At 49.5% G+C, this 19,779-nt stretch overlaps 1 protein-coding gene and 1 long non-coding RNA gene across 2 annotated transcripts in view; one reads left to right on the top strand and one right to left on the bottom strand.

Moving 5' to 3' along the window:
• The window catches only part of LOC139020493 (uncharacterized), a 39,965-nt gene that overhangs the window by 3,401 nt on the left and 16,785 nt on the right, over positions 1-19,779 (top strand). Inside the window, exons 2-3 of the long non-coding RNA XR_011473319.1 lie at positions 7,866-7,995; positions 12,404-12,539. This is a non-coding gene — a long non-coding RNA (uncharacterized lncRNA). The remainder of the gene's footprint in view (positions 1-7,865; positions 7,996-12,403; positions 12,540-19,779) is intronic.
• Positions 5,431-7,149, bottom strand: CCL19 (C-C motif chemokine ligand 19). The gene is made up of 4 exons (XM_070430128.1): positions 6,922-7,149; positions 6,095-6,221; positions 5,791-5,884; positions 5,431-5,703 (listed from the first exon to the last, which is right to left on the bottom strand). Exons 1-4 carry the CDS (start codon positions 6,980-6,982, stop codon positions 5,683-5,685), a joined length of 303 nt encoding a protein of 100 aa, XP_070286229.1. The 5' UTR covers positions 6,983-7,149; the 3' UTR covers positions 5,431-5,682.

Here is a 19,779-nt window from a genome sequence, read left to right as displayed (position 1 = left end):
ATGACTTAGACTTGTCCAATCAGAAGAGCCTTTCAAGGGACTACAGATTTCCAGGGACTACGGTTCTGATATCCAGAGCCCTGGAGGTTAAAGCCATCCCGGTTAGATGCTTTGCTCTGCAGAGGTCCAAACAGGTTAGCTCAGAGAGCGCCCCCCCCCCCTCCCCCCAGCCCCCCACGAGGCCTGACCCTTTCAGGAGCCTTGCCCACAGGCCCCTTAGTCCTGCCCCTACTCCTGCCCTCCGGATCCTAACCCTGCCCTGTCCCTTCATTCCCATTTTTATTGCAATATCACCTGGCCTCTGTTACTCCCTGAGAATGGAGGTAAGAAGGTGGGCATAGTTGTAGCCTGAACCCTTCTCCACTGTCCAACTTGGGGAAACTGAGGCCTGGGCAGGCCTCGAGAAACTGTGCTTACTTCCTTCTGGAGACTCTGGGGAAACCAGTTCCACTTCTGCTGGAGAGGCCCAGGAGGCTGGAGGCCCTCCAGGGGGCATCTCTGTGTCTGGCTCAAGCACCTGATCCTGCCTGAGGCCTTCAGCTTCTCTCCTTGTTTTTCCCCAACTCTTCTAGCAGGTTAAGCCTTTCCACCCCAACTGGATATCCCAGACCCCAGCCCTCTTCCCAAGTGCTACCCATCACACCGACTTGGGCTGCAATCTCAGCTTTGCCACTCTGCCCCTCCATGCCTCAGCTTCCTCAGACATAGAATGGGACCAGTGATCCCCAGCTTATAGGGTTTAAGGATGCAATATGTCATACACATAAAGGACGCAGCTTGGAGGCTGACACATGGTCAGGACCTCAAAATAACGGCTTTTCCTCTTTCCCGAGGGCCGCTTCCTCAGACCTGGGCCTGCTGTATTGCTCCCCGTTTTTGCTTAGGAGATGGGTCAACTAAGAGAGGCAGTATATGTAGTACAGATTCTGAAGCCAAACTACCCAGCGAGGACCCTCAGCGGTCCAGCCTGGGTAGTTACATGCGAATGTCAGGAGCACAGAAAGCAGTGCCCGGCACCGGTAAAGCACTTAGTGGTGAATTAACTGGTACCACAGAGCCATCTCCTTCCACGGGCGCGAAGTCTTAGGGGCCAGTGAGGCAGTTCTCTCATCAGAGAGGTGCCTGCTTCATTGTACAGAGGGGCTCTTGAAGGAAACTCCCTACTTGGGAGTCCTGCCCCTTTGTGAGACTAATTCCAAGGTTTTCTAGCTGTTTCTGAGTTTCCCGGAGGCCAGGGAAGGGGGGCACAAGGGTGGGGGTTTACCAAGAAGTTGACATGAGATGATGAAAGTATGATCAAAACTGCATGGGGCTGGCTCTGACCCAACACCCACAGCACCACTGTTTTGAGAACTGGATGTGCTCCAGGTGGGAGTGGGAGGGGCATCGTGGGAAAGAGCCATGCTCAATTTCATTTTTTGTTACTCAGATATGTACTGGGGCTTGTTCTGTGCCAGCCCCGGTGCAGGCAATGCTGGAAATGGAGATGGACAGGCCCAATCCCTTCCACTGGGAACTCTATCAATAGACAGGACAGGGACTGTCGACAATAAATTAAAAAAAAAAAGACAGGACAGGGAGCTTTTTGTCCACCTATGAAGCTGGCAGCTCCCTGAGCAGGGTTGTCAGGTCCCTTTAGGAAGATGCTGGCTGTTGGTAGAGAAGTATCACTCGGCTGCTGGCCTTAAACCGGTAACAGGTACCATGTGAAAGGTTTTCTTAAACCCACAGTCGCCAACCTTTCGGACCTCACAGACCGCCAGTGGTCCGTGGACCACTGGTTGGCGACCCACTGCTCTAGAGAGGAAGGTGTCTACCTATAGGCAGGTGGCAAGGTCCCCCGTATCCTGGTTGGGGAGCTAGGAATCCACACCACCCCTTAGCTGGCCGGCAGCTTCATCATTGTCAGGGAGGCAGGTTGGCCTCTGGCCCCCAGAACTCAGGATAAATAGATGCCACAGCCCTGGCCAGTGTGGCCCAGTTGGTTGAGCATCATCCCATGTCCTGAAAGGTCGCAGGTTTGATTCTGGTTGGGACACATGCTTGGCTGCCTGAAGGAGGCAGCTGATCAGTTTCTCTCTCATTAATGTTCCTCTCTTATCGATGTTTCTCTTTTTCTCCCTCTCCCTTACCCTCTTTCTCTAAAAAACAAACAAACAAAAACAAACCCACAAAACAATAAAAACATGTTGGGGGAAAAAAAAGACGCCACACTTAACAGTGAATTATGGTGAAACAGAGAGCAGGTGTTGATCAGATGAAGTCACAGAACTGAGAATGTTTGGTGAGTCAGGACAAGTTCCAAATTGCTGGGCTAAGCTCTCATGTTTCTGGTGGGAGATAAGAAGACAAACCCAGTGCCCAGGAAGGATTGGTGGCTGGGCAGTAGAAAAAAAGGAAGGGAGCAAGCCAGGAGGAAAGGCAGTGGGTGGAGAAAAGGTGGGGAGGGCTGCATGCCTACTCTCTGTGGGACTTTGGTGTCTGCCCCCAGGTTTCCTCTAAGTTCTTCATTCGCTTGCTAGCTCCTGGATGATCTCCCTTCCTGAGTCTCAGAGGGATTCCCTGTGGCCCCAGGAGATGGCGACATTTATGAACATGTGTGACTTTGGGGAAGCCCATATGAACCACAGGGGGACCCAGAGATTCATGAGTCAAGTCTTTGGAGGGACTAAAATATTAAGCCCCCCGGCCCCCCCGCCCCCCCCCCCCCCCGCCCCACCACACACACCTGACAGATGGGGGAACTAAGGCTTTGAGGGGGCGTGAGTAAGGAAAAATCTTGCCTAGAATTGAACAGTGAGGGGCGGAAAAAGGGTTGTGGGATTGATGGCTGAGCACCGAGCTCAAGGCCTATTCCTGTAACACCCAGTGGCGGTGGCAGGGAAGTAGTGTCCTGGTAGCATCTTCCTCAGGCCTCCCTTCCTCCCCTCCCCTACTCTATCTGCGTGTTCTCCTGAGGGTCCGGAGGGACAGTCTGTGTCTGCCTTTGTGGTAAGCTGGCCTCTGCGTGGCTTCACTGAGAACTGAGAAGGAGTTGAGGCAATGTGCCCCCCTCACACCTATGTTTGTCCTCTGCCTGCTGGGGTGCAGGGCATAGAATCCAAATGCTATTCACAGCTGGGACCTTTGAACTCCATGGCTGGCTGACTTGATGGATGGTTTAATGGATGTGTGTGTGTGTGTGTGTGTGTGTGTGTGTGTGTGGATGGGGGCTGGGGGGGAGGATGGATGGAGGTCTAATGGATGCAGGGACATTAGGTGGATGGATGCATGGATGCATGAACGGATGGGTAATTTCCCCCAGGCAGCAGAGCCAAACTTCTCAGCCATAACAGTGTTCTTGAAAAATCCCCATCCCTTCCACTCCTTGTAACTTTAAGACCTGAGAAATCTGAGGTTTTAAACACCTGCTTCTGGGAGCAGAGGGGGGAAGAAGCTGTCATGCTCTCAGCTCAGCGAGGCAGGGCTGGTGTAGAGAGAGGCTCTAGGGTCAAGCCTCAGGCTGACCTGTGGCAGGGCCACAAACAAGTCCCAGCCTGGAGGGCAGAGCCTTCCTAGCATGATTAAGCCTGACCTTGTAGCCCTCCCTAATTCCTTCCTAAGTAGCTAATGGGCTGTGGGAGGTGCAGCAAGTGTTGCCAAAACATGAACATTTGTATACATGTTAATCTACATGTTTTAATCAGACTATAAAATAAAGCATCGACTTGCAGGCTGGGTCTTTTGTGTCCTCATCCAGGCTCAGGAGATCCACCGTGCCCCAGCTGTATTCTCTTGTCTGTCTTTTCTTCAATCCTTCAACGACCCTCCTCAGGTTCACCCTTGGCCGTGCTGGCGCAGCACAGGCTGGCATAGCCTTCTCACTGTTTCTCCCCTTCCCAGGCTGCCCAGGCCTGCGCAGGCCTGGTTTTGTTACCAGATGAGTTATATCTGGTAAAATGTTGGCCATTCTTGCCAGGTGAGGATGCGTAGTCTGGCGTTCCAGCTGCCATTCGACCCCAGCGGCACAGATTTACTGCTCCCAGCTGGACCTCAGAGGCCATGGTTGGGAGGCCAGCCAGCTGCCCCAGAGGATTTCCCACACACAAGAGGTTTACCCCCCTAGAGCTGCCCTAGGATGCTCTGAGAGTTCTAGGACTTTCGTCTCCCAGAGCCGAGATTCCTCCCCTGTGGACACCCTGGTCTCATTGTTGCCTCAGCCCTGGAGCCCATATGGGCTTCAGGGGTTGGTGAGCTTCCTTCAGACAGAACCTCTCTGGCTTCCCTGGCTGCTCCTCCTTCTCTCCCATCTCTCACTCCTGGCTCCCAGTTTTGTCTGTCAGTACCCTGAGAAGTGTGACCCCAGATGGCGCTGGCCCTGGCCCAGACTGTCTGGATGAGAGAGGAGAGCTGGCCTGGAGGTTAGAGTTTACATGGACAGATGAGCCCTCACACCTGGCTGTCAAGCCTTTTCCACATATTTATTCATTTTCTAGAAAAATATTTGAATAACTACTTTGTGCCAGGCAGCGTGCTGAGCTCCAGGGAGACAGTGGGAACCAAATAGACAAAATCCCTGTCCAGAAAGGCTGACAAACTAGTCGTTATAACTCAGTGTGATGGGTGCTATAAGGAGAGAGGGATAGGGGTCCCTGGGAGCTTGGGAGAGAGGGAGGCTATCTAACCCCAGCCCGGGGTCAGAAATGCTTCCTGGAGGAGGAGTCCTCCAGACCTAGATGGGAAGTTCTCTGAACAGGAGAGAGACCAGTGTTCCAAACAGAGGGAATGGCATGGGAGATGGGTACTTCCCCAGGCAGGAGAGCTGGGTCCCGGTCTCTCCTCTAGCCATGAGAGCAAGTTCCCGACAGCTCTCTTTCCCCAGTGACACCTGATCCATGAGCCACCTGGGTGCTGGCACAGCTTTGGGAGCTGAGGCTGGGAGGTGTGAGAGAGTTTGGCTTGTTCAGGGAACTGACACAGGTTAGTGTCACTGAACCATGGATTTGACAGGCGTTTGAGGAGACAGGCAGTGGAGCCCTGGTTGTGGCAGCTTATCCTGAGAATACAGGGAATTAGGTGGAGGTTGATGAGACGGTTGCTCAGGTTGCAGAGTGGAAATTAGATCCTGCCAAGCATGGAACAGAGTGCGGGATCTTGGAGGGAAGGCGGGGGAGAGTGGGTGGGTGGGGGGTAATCAATCAAGGACCTTGTGTGCATGTATGCATGGCCCATGGACACAGACAATGGAGTGGCAAGCCCCTGGGGTTGGGGGTGGTGGTGATGAGGGTGGACTGGAGGGTGTCAATGGGGGAAAAAAGGGACATATATAGTACTTTCAACAATAAAGAATTATTTATTTTAAAAAAAAAAGAAAGAAAGAAAATAGATCCTGCCATTCCATCTCCCCCTTCCTACCCTGGTCATCGTGGACAAACAGCAAACAGACGAATCTGTGGGTACCAGTGAGCTTTATTGGAGGCATTGCAGTCTGGGTATGGAGGAACTGTGCTCCTGCCACTCACCTTCTCACACTCACACTCACACCCTCACACTCACAGACACTCCAGGCCCTGCCCAGCGTTGTCAGGTCTGGTGCAGAGGAGCTGATGGTCTGGTTCTCTCTTCTGGTCCTTGGGTCCCCAGGGCGGCAGTGGTTCACAACCCTTCACTCAGACACAGGGCTCCCTTGGACGCTGTCAGGGGCTAACTGCTGTGGCGCTTGTTCTGGGGGAGGAAGGAGAGGGAAGGTGTTGGGCTGGGGTCTTGGGCAGGGGCTCAGAGGGAGGAGGCCGGCCGTGAGGGTGGGCTTGCCTTGGCAGCTTTCTTCTGCAGTCTCCGGATGATGCGGTCCACCCAGGGCTGGTCTGGCGGTGCGCAAAGCTTGCGACCTTTCCTTGTGGTGAACCTGGAGTCAGAGGTCAGAGGTCAGAGAGAATAGAGCCCTGGAACCCAGCTTCCTGGCAGGCCCAGGTGTGAGGGGCAGAGGCTGAGGACCACATCCCAAAACTGTTTCAGGGGCTTCCTTGAAGGGGTTGCACTTGGCAAGAAGAAGAGAGAGAAGGAGGTGGGGGTAGAGTGGGAGGTGAGGCATGATGTGCTCCTCTCTACAACTCACACAACGGCAGGCACTCTGCAGCCATCCTGGATGTGGAGGTATCGAAAGGCTCGCACAATATTCCCAGGAATAGGGTGCAGGGCCACAGACAGGCAGCAGTCTTCTGCGTCGTTGGCACCACCCTGAGCTGGGTGGCCATAGGCCAAAGAAGGTAGTGTTAGAGCATAGGGACCCCGAGGAGGGAGGCCACCGCCCTCACTGGGATTCAGGACAGCTGTGTGTATGCGGGGCCCTCTTGGTTGCTAAATATATTGAAATACTTCTAAGCTGTTTGGTAAACAACTACTGTGTGGAGCCCCGCAAATGCCTTCCTGCTGCCCCATCACCCCAATCTCTCTCTCAGGGCTTCTTGACTATCCCACAAATGAAGAGCTAATGTTGGTCAAAGCATTGAATTGATGGGGAAGGGGTGGTTGTGGGTAAAAGGCTGGGTTAGAGGACTTATGAATTGTTAAATATTTTGACTATTAGTTCTGCCTCAATGTCTCTCATTCTCCCCACCTTAAGCATACACACACACACACACACACACACACACACACACACACACATATATATCTCCTTCTGCCTGGGATACTGAGGCAGCAGGAAATAGAGCCTGCAGAGACAGGGGCAGCCAGAGGCCCTCGGATACATCAAGAGACAGACACACGTTGGAATTCAGGAGCCCAGATATACGCACACTCACAGGCATACACGCAGGGCATCCAGCTTCACTGAACCAGGCAGACCTAATTCTCAGTGTCCGGCATGCCCAGCGCCAAGCAGTCTGAGGGCTAGATGTCCCCTCTCCCCTCCCCTCCCCCCCAGCCTCCCCTCAGCCTTACCAGGGGAGGTCCACAGGACCAGCAGGCTGATGGCCAGTAGTGCGGCTGCATGGGATGCCATGGAGGGTGAACAAAGGCTGACTGACAGCGAGAGTGTGCGTGTGAGTGAGTTTCTGAGCTTCTGCAGGAGGCTGCGAGAGGCTGAGATGGGCTGGGAGTTGAAATGTGGAGTGTGCAGGCGTCTGGAAATGTGAGTGTGGAAGGCTGTGTGAGGTTGCGCCTGCCTCCTATTTATGGACAGAAGAACTTTCACTATATCTCGTCAAAAATTCCCCTCCAAAATTCATTCTGTGGATTCCCCCTTCCCCCCCCCCCCAGCTCCACCTCTTTCTGGGAATATGACCCTTCTTTCCCTCCCTCTCCCGCCGCCCCCTCAGCAGCCTTGGCTTTAGCTCTGAGAATCTAAGCAGTCTAGCCAGAATGTGACCTTGTACTAGCTCCTGTGAGAGAGCATGCACTATCGTCTCATCGGTGGCATTTGCATTATCAGTCACAGAGCTGGCCTTCGGGGGTGGTGGTCAGGGTTGGGGGCCAGAGTGAGGAGTTGTGCCCCCTTCCCTAGGTCGTTTTTGTTGTTGTCATTAAGCCTCACTTGAGGATATTTTTCCCATTGATTTTTCAGAAAGTGGAAGGGAGGGGGGATAGGGAGAGAGAGCAGGAGAAGGAGAAGCGGGGAGAGAGGGGAGAAAGTGAGGAGAGGAGAGTGGGGGAGAGAAATATCAGTGTGAGAGAGACACATTGATTGGTTGCCTCCTGCCCATGCCCCAATGAGGGTGGGGATGGAGCCTGAAACCCAGGTACGTGCCCTTGACAGGGAATGGAACCAGAGACCCTTTGGTGCACAACTGATGCTCTAACCACTGCACGACGCCAGCTAGGGCCCCCTTCCCTAGGTTTATCCCTCATCCTCGTTCTGTTCTTTGTGGTTCTTCTCTCTGGTGCAGGTGGAAAAGAAGGTTTCCTGGTGCCCTCAGCACAAGCATGGAGCCTGGGGTAGCCCCCAAATCATCACAGTGCCTGCCCATCCATCATGTGGGAACTAGGCCCTCCCTTGAGACAAGCAGAGCTGAAAGGGTATGTACCTTGGAAGGAGGCCCAGCACCCGCATCCCACATGTCAGACCTCTGGGATTCAACTTCTTGGCTCAGTGAACTCTGCCCCTTTCTCTATTGATCAATTTCACATGTCCAACACCTGGGTCAATGCAACAGCTGGAGGGAGCCTGGCCCGGAATAGCCCCCTTCATTTTTCCCCTCCTCTCGATCCTGGGAACCAAGAGGGGATTTCTAAGGAGAGGGGCTAGCCAGCTCATATTCAGACAAATTTCCAAATTTCAAGGAATTGACAGTTGGGGAAGGGGACAAGTGATTTCCCATCCTTACAAGAAAGACTAGAGATAGGCCAGGAGAGAAGGCCTCGAGAGAGAAATTAATATGTGGGATACCCATTCAATCAGCCCACCTAAGCTCTGGACCCTCTTCCGGATGGGGTGGTGATTCCCTCATAAGTTTTTAACTTATCTTTCTTTCCATCAATAATAATAATAATATTAGCAATAATAATAGTAGCAGTATTAGCATTTGTGTTTGTTTACTATTTTCTAGTCAATATAGTAATATAGTCCGTATTAAGGACTTTACCAATATTGTCTTGCTTAGCTTTCCCAAGAAAACTATAAAGTAATTTTTATTATTATCATATTATTATCTCTGTTTTACACATAAGGGAAATGAGACTTAGAGTACTAGGTCACACAGCAAACAAGTGCCTTGAATCTAGGTGTATTTTGCTGTAAAATTTACACTCTTCTACTGTCCTATATTGCCTGCCTACCACCTGTCTGTTGATCATAGATGAGTACAGAGGAGTTAGACTCCACAGAGAGCACGCCTGGGTTGGGATTCAGATCCTACCACTTGCTAGCTGTGTGACCATGTGCGAATGATCCAGTTTTTGTATCTTAGTGTCCTTACCTGTAAAGCAGGAATGGTAATAGACCTACTTCTTGAAATCAAATTAGGTAATCTGAGTAAAGGACTTAGTTTAGGCTGGCATGTAATAAGCATTCATTAAATATTAACCATTATTATAATGTACCCTTTTATGGAAATACTAGAGGCCCGGTGCACGAAATTCGTGCACTGGGGGAGGGGGGGGGGGTTGTCCCTCAGCCCAGCCTGCACCCTCTCCAATCTGGGATCCCTCGGGGGATGTCCGACTGCCAGAAATCCCCACAGGGATCGGGTCTAAACCAGCAGTCGGACATCTCTCTCACAATCCTGGACTGCTGGCTCCCAACCACTTGCCTGCCTGCTTGATCACCCCCTAACCACTCCCCTGCCAGCCTGATCAATGCCTAACTGCTCCCCTGCTGGCCCGATCGCCCCCAACTGCCCTCCCTTGCCGGCCATCTTGTGACCACATGGGGTGGCCATCTTGTGTGAGAGTGTAACAGTCAATTTGCATATTACCTCTTTATTCTATAGGATTTGTCAGTTAATTCATTTAGCCATCTTTCTATTGATCTATCCATCTTTTTTTTTAAAAAGAATAGATTTTATTGATTTTTTACAGAGAGGAGGGAAGAGGGATAGAGAGTTAGAAACATCAATCAGCTGCCTCTTGCACGCCCCCCACTGGGGATGTGCCCACAACCAAGGTACATGCCCTTGACCGGAATCGAACCCGGGACCCTTGAGTCCGCAGGCTGACGCTCTATCCACTGAGCCAAACCGGTTAGGGCCCATCTTCTTCTTACAGTGGTTCTGATTAGTCTCTTTTGTCCCCTTTATCCCACCCCCAGCCCACCCCATTCTCCACTCTTCTGGGCCCTGCTCTGTACTCTGGAAGGCTGACCTTTACATACAGCATTACTCAAGGCCCCTTGCCTTCCAGCTTCTGTTTGTATTTGGCCCACAGGAGGCAGCAGCAGGAGATCAGTGGGTGGTAGGAGAGAGAGGTTGGGGTATGAATTCCCCAAACCCTTCCTCTTGCTGCAGTTCTGAAAGTGAACATTTTCCTCTGGGGCAGTTGTTCTCAACGAGTGGTCTTTTGACAGCAGCAGCAGCAGCAGCAGCAGCACCTGGGGACTTATTAGAAATGCAAATTCTCAGGTTCTACTCCAGGCCTACTGGAGTAATCTGCATTTTAACACACCCTCCTGGGACTCTTATCTGCGCTGAACTGTGAGAAGCACTGATTGACCATTACAGATCCTTTGGGGCTGCCTCTTCTGCATTGTCTGTCTCTAAGGCTCCGCTGTTCCTTCCTCTTACTCCTTCAGGCCTCAGTATGGTAATAATTTCCCGGTATTTGTTAAACCCTGAGTGTTTCACCATCCCTCGTTGGTTCCTTAATCCTGACCCCCAACTCTTAAATAGTTTCTTTATTAAAATCTTTCTGGTTAAACTTTTAGAGTGTGTCATCTGTTTTGTGCAAGGATCCTGACAGATACAAATGTACCAGAAGAGATCCCAGGAAATAGACTCCCAAAATGGGATCCTAGGATTGGGTTGTTCATATGTTTGATGAGCACACAGATAATTTCTTTGCACAGAACAAGAGGACACTAATAATCTGGAGCATGAGAAGCATCACAATCACTTACCAGTGGTTCTCAACCTTCTGGCCCTTTAAATACAGTTCCTCATGTTGTGACCCAACCATAAAATTATTTTCGTTGCTACTTCATAACTGTAATGTTGCTACTGTTATGAATCGTAATGTTGAGAGCCGCTGACTTAGACTATCATCAGTGATAGTCTAGGGTGGAATGCTGGTGGAGGGAAAGGCATTATGAGATAAAACGCTGAGGCACTTGACGGTTATGGTCACAAATGGTGATTTCAAATGGTGATTACATATATTGTTGGGTAGGCAGCCTGTTTTTTTTCTTTTCTTTTTTTTTTTAGAGAAGAGTGATTTTTAAAAAAATTGATTTCAGAGAGGAAGGAAGAGGGAGAGAGGCATAGAAACATCAATGATGAGAGAGAATCACTGGTTGGCTGCCTCCTGCACACCCACCACTGGGGATAGAGCCTGCAACCCTGGCAGGTGCCCTGACTAGGAATTGAACCTTGACCTCCTGGTCAACACTCAACCACTGAGCCATGCCAGCCCGGCTGGGCAGCCTGTTTCTGATTGTGCTAGCAAAATTACACGAGAAAAAGATAAGGTTAAGATCATGAACTTCTACCGAAACCGGTTTGGCTCAGTGGATAGAGCGTCGGCCTGCGAACTGAAAGGTCCCAGGTTCGATTCCGGTTAAGGGCATGTACCTGGGTTGCGGGCACATCCCCAATGGGGGGTGTGCAGGAGGCAGCTGATCGATGTTTCTCTCTCATTGATGTTTCTAACTCTCTATCTCTTTCCCTTCCTCTCTGTAAAAAATCAATAAAATATATTTTAAAAAAAACTAAAAAAAAAAAAGATCATGAACTTCTAACTTAAGGTTTGGGTGGCGATCCCAACAACCTCTATGGAATTCTTAAGGCATTTTTATTATATGTGACCACATGGCAGATATGGCTAAGGATCAAGCCCAAGACCTGATGATATGGTATAGAGTTGCAACACCAGGTGACTACCCAACCCCACCAAATCCCTTATGCTGGAATAAGGGCGCTGTTGAGAAGGAGTAGGACTCTGAGACTTGGTAAGGGGCATTTGGACAGAGATGAACAAAGCTCGGAATTTGGACTTTCAAATCCATTTGAGTCTTCTTGGCTGGTAGAAGAACATTCCCCCTCTCCCTCTCTCTGAAAACTATGAATGATACAGCCTTCCATATCATTAAAAAAGTTATTAGCCTGGCCAGTGTGGTTCAGTGGTTGAGCATTGATCCATGAGCCAAGACGTCACCTGCCCAATTCCCAGTCAGGGCACACACCTGCATTGTGGGCTTAATCTCCATTAGGGGGCATGTAGGAGGCAGCTGATTGATGTTTCTTTCTCATCAATGTTTCTATCTCTCTATCCCTCTCCCTTCCTCTCTCTCTAAAAATCAATAAAAAACATATTTAAAAAATAGTTACTAATAACTCCCTGGCAAGGGGCATGCATTTTCTCTTCAGCACTCATCCTGACCATTCCACATAGTCTCCATAGCCACCACGAGAGTTTGATTCTAATATGGCCTAGACAGGAATGTATCAGGTGTGCTCCAAGAACAAGAGCATATACACTGAGGACAACGTCCTGCTGTCAACTGTATTGGGAGAATCCTGGGGACCAGCGAGGACAAATTTATTGATACGAGTGTCCTCACCCAGGATTTGGGTATAGTCTGTTGGATTGGTTACTGGAAACCTGGGTTCAATATGATCAAGGAGGCTGAGATGCTAGAACCTCACTGACATATTGTGGAGTGCTTCTTAGACTTTGAGGTGCATATGGTTCATTCTGGGGTCTTGATAAACTGTAGATTCTGACTCAGTAGGTCTGGGGTGAAGCCTAAATTGTTGCATTCCTATCAAACTTCTAGGTGATGCTGTGCTGCCAGTCCTTAGATGATACTTTGAGTAGCAAAGTGGAGGAAGAAGAGCAAAAGTTAGAGAGATGGACGTCTCGGAAGGGCCCAGAAAGATACTTCCTTCTCCAAGGCAATAAGAACAACATTGGTAAGGGGAACACTAGCTTCTTTGAAAAGCTTTCTAGTGCCTTCTTTAGTAGGCAGGATATGAGGATGGGAGATGGGACTGGGCAATCTTATTTCAAGAGGAATAAGGGGGAGGGGGAGAGAAAAAGAGGAATAAATAACAGAAACCTTGAGTGGTGGAGGACAGATGTTGTTGGCACCTAACCATGCGCACTAAGGTGAACGAAATTACTATACCAGCCGCAGGGACAAGTGGTAATCAATATGCTTTGCCCACAGGATCTCTGGTAGTAGCTAAATGATTATAGCATCCATAGACAGCTTACTGATGTCCTACCTGACCCCTATAAGTGGAAAATTTCTACGCCTGATGAGGAGAAACTTGATGCAAATTATATTGAGGACTTGCAGTCTTTTATAAGCCCCTTGATTGGGTTGGGGAAGGCCTGTGTTTCTCTCACAGGTGGATTGTATAAATCTTTCTGTTCGTCAGTGATTTTCAAAGTGTGGTCCCTGGCATTAGCAGCATTAGCATCACTTGGGAACTTGCAAGAACTGCAAATTCTTGGGCTCTGCCCCAACTCCACTGAACCAGAAACTCTGATAGTGGCCCAGCAACCTGTGTTTTCACAGGCCTTTCTGGCGATTCTGACCTATGCTAAACTTTGAGAATTACTCGTCTATACCTTCTCCACAGAGATCTGTAGCCATTTGCAAGGGTGACTATGAATGAGGAACAGGAAATAGTCAGACATTGGGGGGGATTATTAGATACTGTATTGTGATAATACTAGACTTGGGGACCCAAAACCTCATTGTGGTCTACCAGTCAGAATGAGGCTTTATGGAGGTCAAGTGATAGAAGGATCTTGATCCAGTTACATCTCACAGTGAGTCTCCAGTGGTTATTTCTCTAGTTTCAGAGTGCATAGTGGGAATTGGTATATCTCATAATTAACAAAATCTCCACACTGGTTCCTTGGCCATGGAGTAAGGAAAATTATGCTACCTGTGGAAGTCCTTTGAACAGTATTTGCCCCACCACGTACCTGCCTACAATACTAAACCTAAAGCATCGCTGCATTGCTAGAGAAGTTGCATGAATTAGAGCACCTTCAAAGACGTAAAAGATGCTGTAGCCCTTGGTACAGCCCATTACAGCTAATAATCTAGCACATGCCTTCTTTCTATATAATCAATTAAAGACCACTGATATCAGCCCTTTTCAACTGGAATGACAGCAATACACCTTCACTGTTCTACCTTCGGGATATGGCAACTTTCCTGCTCTGATATCATAATATAATCTTGACATCGCACAGAATATCAAACTGGTCCTTTAAACTGATGCCATTACGCTTCTAAGAATTCGCAATGACCTTAAATGCCTGAGATGGACCCATGTATGCCAGAGGGAGAGAAAGAAATTCTACAAAAATTCAGCATCCTGCCATATAGGTGAAACTTCTAGGCTATCGGGGGGGGAGGGAGGAGCTGAAAAACAATGGTCTGGGACATGTTGTACCTTCACTATGAAGAAGGAGGCACAAGGATTTTGGAGGCAACATATACCATATTTTGGTTTACTGCTGCAAAATATTGACTGGATCTGACATAAAGCTGATAGTTTTTTTTTGTTTTTTTTTTAATATATTTTATTGATTTTTTACAGAGAGGAAGGGAGAGAGATAGAGAGTCAGAAACATCAATGAGAGAGAAACATCGACCAGCTGCCTCCTGCCCATCTCCCACTGGAGATGTGCCCGCAACCCAGGCACATGCCCTTGACCGGAATCGAACCTGGGACCCTTTGGTCCGCGGGCCGACGCTCTATCCACTGAGCCAAACCGGTTTCGGCAAAGCTGATAGTTTTGAATGAGGTCAGAGCAAGGAAGGCGTGGGCAGCAGGTCTAGGCTCCATGGAAAGTTGCCCTGCTGCTTGAACCTTATGCATTTTAAGTCCAGTGAACCTCAGGTTGTCGGTGGCAGAGAAGGGCGCTGTAGGAGTCCCAGCAAAGTCCCTTTGGCTATTGGAGTAAGGCTACACTTCTGCTAATGATTATTTCCTATTTAAAAAGCAACTCCTGATTTGCCACTGGGCCCTGGTCTAAAACTCAGACTAGTGATCACCCAGTGACAATGCAACCTAAGGGTATAGTTATAGCAAATCATAGAGTTGGATGTGCACAGCAGTATTCATTGTTATACAGACATTGTACACATGAGACTGGTGAAAGCATTGGCTGGTGGCTCAGATTCCTATTTGTATTGTCTTCTTCTTCTTTTGATCATACTTGGGCCTGTATGGGGAAGTTTTCTATAAATAGTTAACAGAGGGAGAAAATGCACAGTCTTGATTTTTTAGATGGGTCTCTAAGGGATGCTGGCACCAGTCAGAAGTAGACAGTTGCTCACATTCAGGCATAGCCCTGAAAGACCATGGTGAAGGGAAGTCTTAATGGGCAAAATTTCTGGCAGTACCTCTAAGGTCCACTTTGTCAGGAAGGAGAGACAGCCTGAGGTTTGAAGCGATGTTAATCATGTGCAGTGGCTGCCTACATTGAACCCTGCCCTCACCTCTGTAATGGTCCCTTCACTAACTTCATTTTCATTAAACATTTCTGAGCATTTCCTTTGTTTCCCACCAAAATCCTGATACAAGGATAGAGTGCAGAGCTGGTGTTGAGTTTTCAATTAAAATGTAATGCTATCTGCCTGGAAAGCTTGTGAAAGACCCTGAGAACTGGCAAGGAAGAGTGAAATAATTAAAAAGGCATTTGTTCCACATTTATTCAATAAATATTTATTGAGGGCCTTCTATGTTCCAGACAGTGTTCTTGGCACCAGGATACAGCAATTAAGAAAACAAACAAACAGCCCTAGCTGGTTTGGCCCAGTGGATATATTTAAAAAAACAAACAGATATTCCTGCTTTTTAAAAAAATATATTTTATTGATTTTTTTACAGAGAGGAAGGGAGAGGGATAGAGAGTTAGAAACATCGATGAGAGAGAAACATCGATCAGCCGCCTCCTGCACACCCCCCACTGGGGATGTGCCTGCAACCAAGGTACATGCCCTCAACTGGAATCGAACCTGGGACCATTCAGTCCGCAGGCCGACGCTTTATCCACTGAGCCAAACCGGTTAGGGCGATATTCCTGCTTTTGCAGTGTTTTTATTCTAACGAAGGAGGCAAGAAACAAACAAGAAAAATACAGTATATCAGATAGCAATAATTGTAGTAAGAAAAATAAAGAAGGCTAGAGGAATGGGGAGTATTGGGAGGATAATCAAAATATGCTTTTATTTATTTCAGCGAGAGGAAGGGAAAGAGAGAGATAGAAACATCAATAATGAAAGATAATCATTGATCGACTACCTCCTGCACGCCCCCTAGTGGGGACTGAGCCCCCAAACCAGGCATGTGCCCTGAGTGGGAATCTAACTGTGACCTCCTGGTTCATGGGTGGACCCTCAACCGTTGAGCCACACTGGCCCAGGGGGAAGACGTTTTTGATAACATTTGAGCAGAGATGTGATCGGAAGTAGATGAGGGAGAGAGCCTTGCAGAGATCTGGGGAAGATGCTCGAGGTAGTGAAAACAGTGAGTGTGAAGGTGTTGAGGCAAAGGTGTGTTTGAGGAATAGAAAGGAAGTTAATGTTATCAGATAATAATAGGGGCCAGATAGTGTAGGGCTTTGTAGGCTTTATGTTTGTTTTACTCATTTAGGGGGTTTTGAACAGAGGTGTCATATGATCTGACATGTTTTAAAGGCCCCCTCTGTTTGTCAGAGGGAGAATAGGCCAAAGTGGTGCCAGAACAGAAACCCGAAGACCAGGTGGGAGGCAACTGCTGAGAGTTGGTGAGAAGTGGTCAGATTCTGGAAATATTTTGAAGATATATGGGCTTTGTCGAAGGATTCAGCATAAAATGTAAAAGAAAGAAGAGGCAAGAATACGACAACATTTTTGGCCTCAGCAATGCGCTGGATGGAAGTAAATATGCCAACATGTGAATGACTACAAGGAGTGGGTTTGTGGGAAAGTCAGGAGCCTTGTTTTGACTTTTTAGAAAAATATATATTTTATTGATTTTTTTGCAGAGAGGAAGGGAGAGGGATAGAGAGTTAGTAACATTGATGACAGAGACACTTCATGAGAGAGAAACATTGATCAGTTGCCTCCTGCACACCCCCTACTGGGGATGTGCCCGCAACCAAGGTTCATGCCTTTGACCGGAATCGAACCTGGGACCCTTCAGTCCGCAGGCCGACGCTCTATCCACTGAGCCAAACTGGTTAGGGCTCGTTTTGACTTTTGAAGCTGAAGCTCCATTTTGAACACATCAGTGGAGATGTGAAAGAGGTAGTTGGTTAAATGAGTCTAAAGTTCAGGGAAGAGATTCTAGCTGAAGACACAAATTTGGGAGCATATGAATGGTATTTAAAGCCATGAGACAATGTGATCTCTAGGGAGTGGATATAGATAGAAGAGGTCCAAGTTCCAAGTCCTGGAATTCCCCAACACTGACAGGTCAGGAAGGTGAAAAGAGAAGGAGGGGGCCATCAGGGTGTTATTTCTGATGGTACCCACTATCCTGGCACAAAGAGGAGACACAGGCTTCCTGGGTGGATGGTTTGAGGCACCCACTCCCAAGCCATTGGTTTAGACAACTCAATGGGGGTGGGAGGGTTGGAGCCCAGGGAGGTAGGTTTAAAATTGTTTCTGACCACATATACAGAGCCCTCAGTGTGCTACAGGTGGCAGCTAGCCCACCCTTCTCCCAGCCTAGTCCCCTCTGTGGGGTCCCTGGTTCAGTGTGAGCCCTGGACAAATCTCTTCCCACCCTCCTTCAAGGAGCCAGGCCAACTGTGAACTCTCTGGTCTGACCAAATCCAGGGGCGGGAGATCTTGTGGAGGGAGGGCACTGTAGCCATTAGGGAAGGGAGAAACTGGGCCTAGAAGTCAACCAAGTGCATGGTGGGGGTGCGGGGTCTAGGGGAGTGAATGATTGTGTGTAGACCAGATGCTCAGTAAGCAGGTGCTGAATAGATAAATGTGTGTCCATATCCTGAGTTGTGTCCGTGGGGCTGTCCCTGACTGTTATACCCATCACTCCTGTGTGTGTGTGCATGTATGTGTGTATGTGTGTGCATGTATGTGTGTGCGTGTACGTGCATGTGTGTGTGTGTGCCAGGTGTACAGTAAGTCCTCATTTAAGGCCATCGATAGGTTCTTGGAAACTGTGACCTAACAGAAACAAGCAGTAACAAAACCAACTTTACCGCAGGCTAATTGAGATAAACAAGAGTTAAGTTCCCAGGGCATATTTCTAGTCACAAAACATCACCAAACTTCTAAACAAAGACCCAAAACACACTTCTAATATCAACAACGCTGAAATAAATGAGCTGTGCACATAATATTTAAGAAAGTCCAACCCTCTTACGCCAGGTCAGGGTGGCAGGGGTCCAAGGCCGCCCCTGGCAGCTCTGGGGTGCAAGGCGGAAACCCATCCTGGACAGGGTGTCATTCCATCGCGGGGTGCATCACACACCCACGCTCGCTGAGACTGGGACAATTTAGACGCCACTTCACCTCACCTGCGTAGCTTTGGGATGGGGAGGGCAACCCAAGTACGCAGACATGGGGAAAGTGTGCAAATTCCACACACCAGTGGCCCTAGGGAACGGATTCTACCCCCCTGCCCCGCCCCCCAACAACGTTATAAAGAAAAGATGTGCCCTAGCCGGTTTGGTTCAGTGGATAGAGCGTCAGCCTGCGGACCGAAAGGTCCCAGGTTCGATTGTGGTCAAGGGCACATGCCCTGCTTGCGGTTTGGATCCCCAGTGGGAGGCGTGCAGGAGGCAGCCGATCAATGATTCTCTCTCATCATTGATGTTTCTATCTTTCCTTCTCCCTTCCTCTCTGAAATCAATAAAAATATATTTTTTAAAAAAGATGTGGAAAGAAACTACATTATTGAGGATCACCTGTATGTGGTTGCGGCCACCTGTGTGTCTGATGTGTCCCCTCTCAGGCCTGCAGAAGGCGCTCCAGCCTGGGGAGGGGGGCTTTGGAGAGGAGGCGGCTCCGGCTCTTTGGTGGGGGCGCTCCGTGGGCTCTAGCAGGAACCAGGTGTGGCCCGTGGTCCCTGCGTCTGGAGCGGCCCCTATGCTCTCCTCGCTTCGGGTACCCACCGGTCCGAGGCCTAGGGTCCGGCCCCACGCGCGGAGTGGGGACTTGGGCTGTGCGTGAGACCGCACCCGGGACCTGGGGTCAGCGTGGGCCCTGGAAGTCCCCCGGGGGGGGGCGGGGCGGCTGCTTCCCCAGGCCTCGCGCAGCGGCCCTGCAGCCAAATCCCAGCCACTCAGGCCTCGGAACCGGGCGGGCGGAGACTCATGGGCTGGCGTAGGCTGCTGTTTGTCTGCGAATATTACTCTCCCCCCGCCCCCCCCCGCATCCCCTACTTCTCCCCCCTCCCCTCCCCCGCCCCTTGCCAAGTTACCCCGAGACCAACGCATCCAACGGTAAATTCATGAAATAATGTTTGCCTAAAAGGCTAAAGGAAGTTCACTTCACCCCCGGCACTTCCTTCACAGCATAAATATCCTGCGCCCAATTGATTCCTAAAACGACTTAATTACGGTGTCAGCTCTAAGGAAAGGTTTCTCTATTCAACGGAGACTTATGAGAGCCTGGCTGCTGGGGGATGCCCAGCGCGGGAGGGTCCCCTGGACCTGGGCGGAACACGAGTTTGTCCTGCTCATCAGGAAAACACTAGACCGTTGGCCTAGCATGAGACACATCTGAGGACAAATAAAAATAAATTGGTTGCAGAAAGACTAAGGCAATGAAAACAGAAAATTCAACCCACATGCCCGCTGTTGGTTTCAGCCCACAGAGGACCGCGGTGACGATGCTGCCACCCTGTGGCGGAGCGGGGCAATGACGGCCTCACAACCTAATGGGGTGTCACCCCTAGCGGATGGGGGGTGTATTCTGAACCGATGCTGGCGCTGGCTGCTCAGGTGATCAGACGACGAGTTTGGCTATTCTCTTAATATTGGATTGAAATGTATTATTAGCACAATCCATGGCTCTAAAGCAAAAGCTTTCAACGGCCCTGGCTGGTAGCTCAGCTAAGGTTAGAGCGTCGTGCTGACAGGCTAGGGTTGCCGGTTGGATCCCCGTCCCACACAATAATCAGGGGGACCCAGGGAAGCAAGAGGCTGCAGATTCCGAATGCACAAATGAGT

Source organism: Myotis yumanensis, unplaced genomic scaffold (genome assembly GCF_028538775.1).
Source record: "Myotis yumanensis isolate MYYU_CA2020_CCGP unplaced genomic scaffold, mMyoYum1.0.hap1 SCAF_12, whole genome shotgun sequence".
Lineage (NCBI taxonomy): Eukaryota > Metazoa > Chordata > Mammalia > Chiroptera > Vespertilionidae > Myotis > Myotis yumanensis.
The sequence above is the reverse complement of the archived record's forward strand: the minus strand, read 5'-3'. Positions and strand labels throughout refer to the sequence as shown.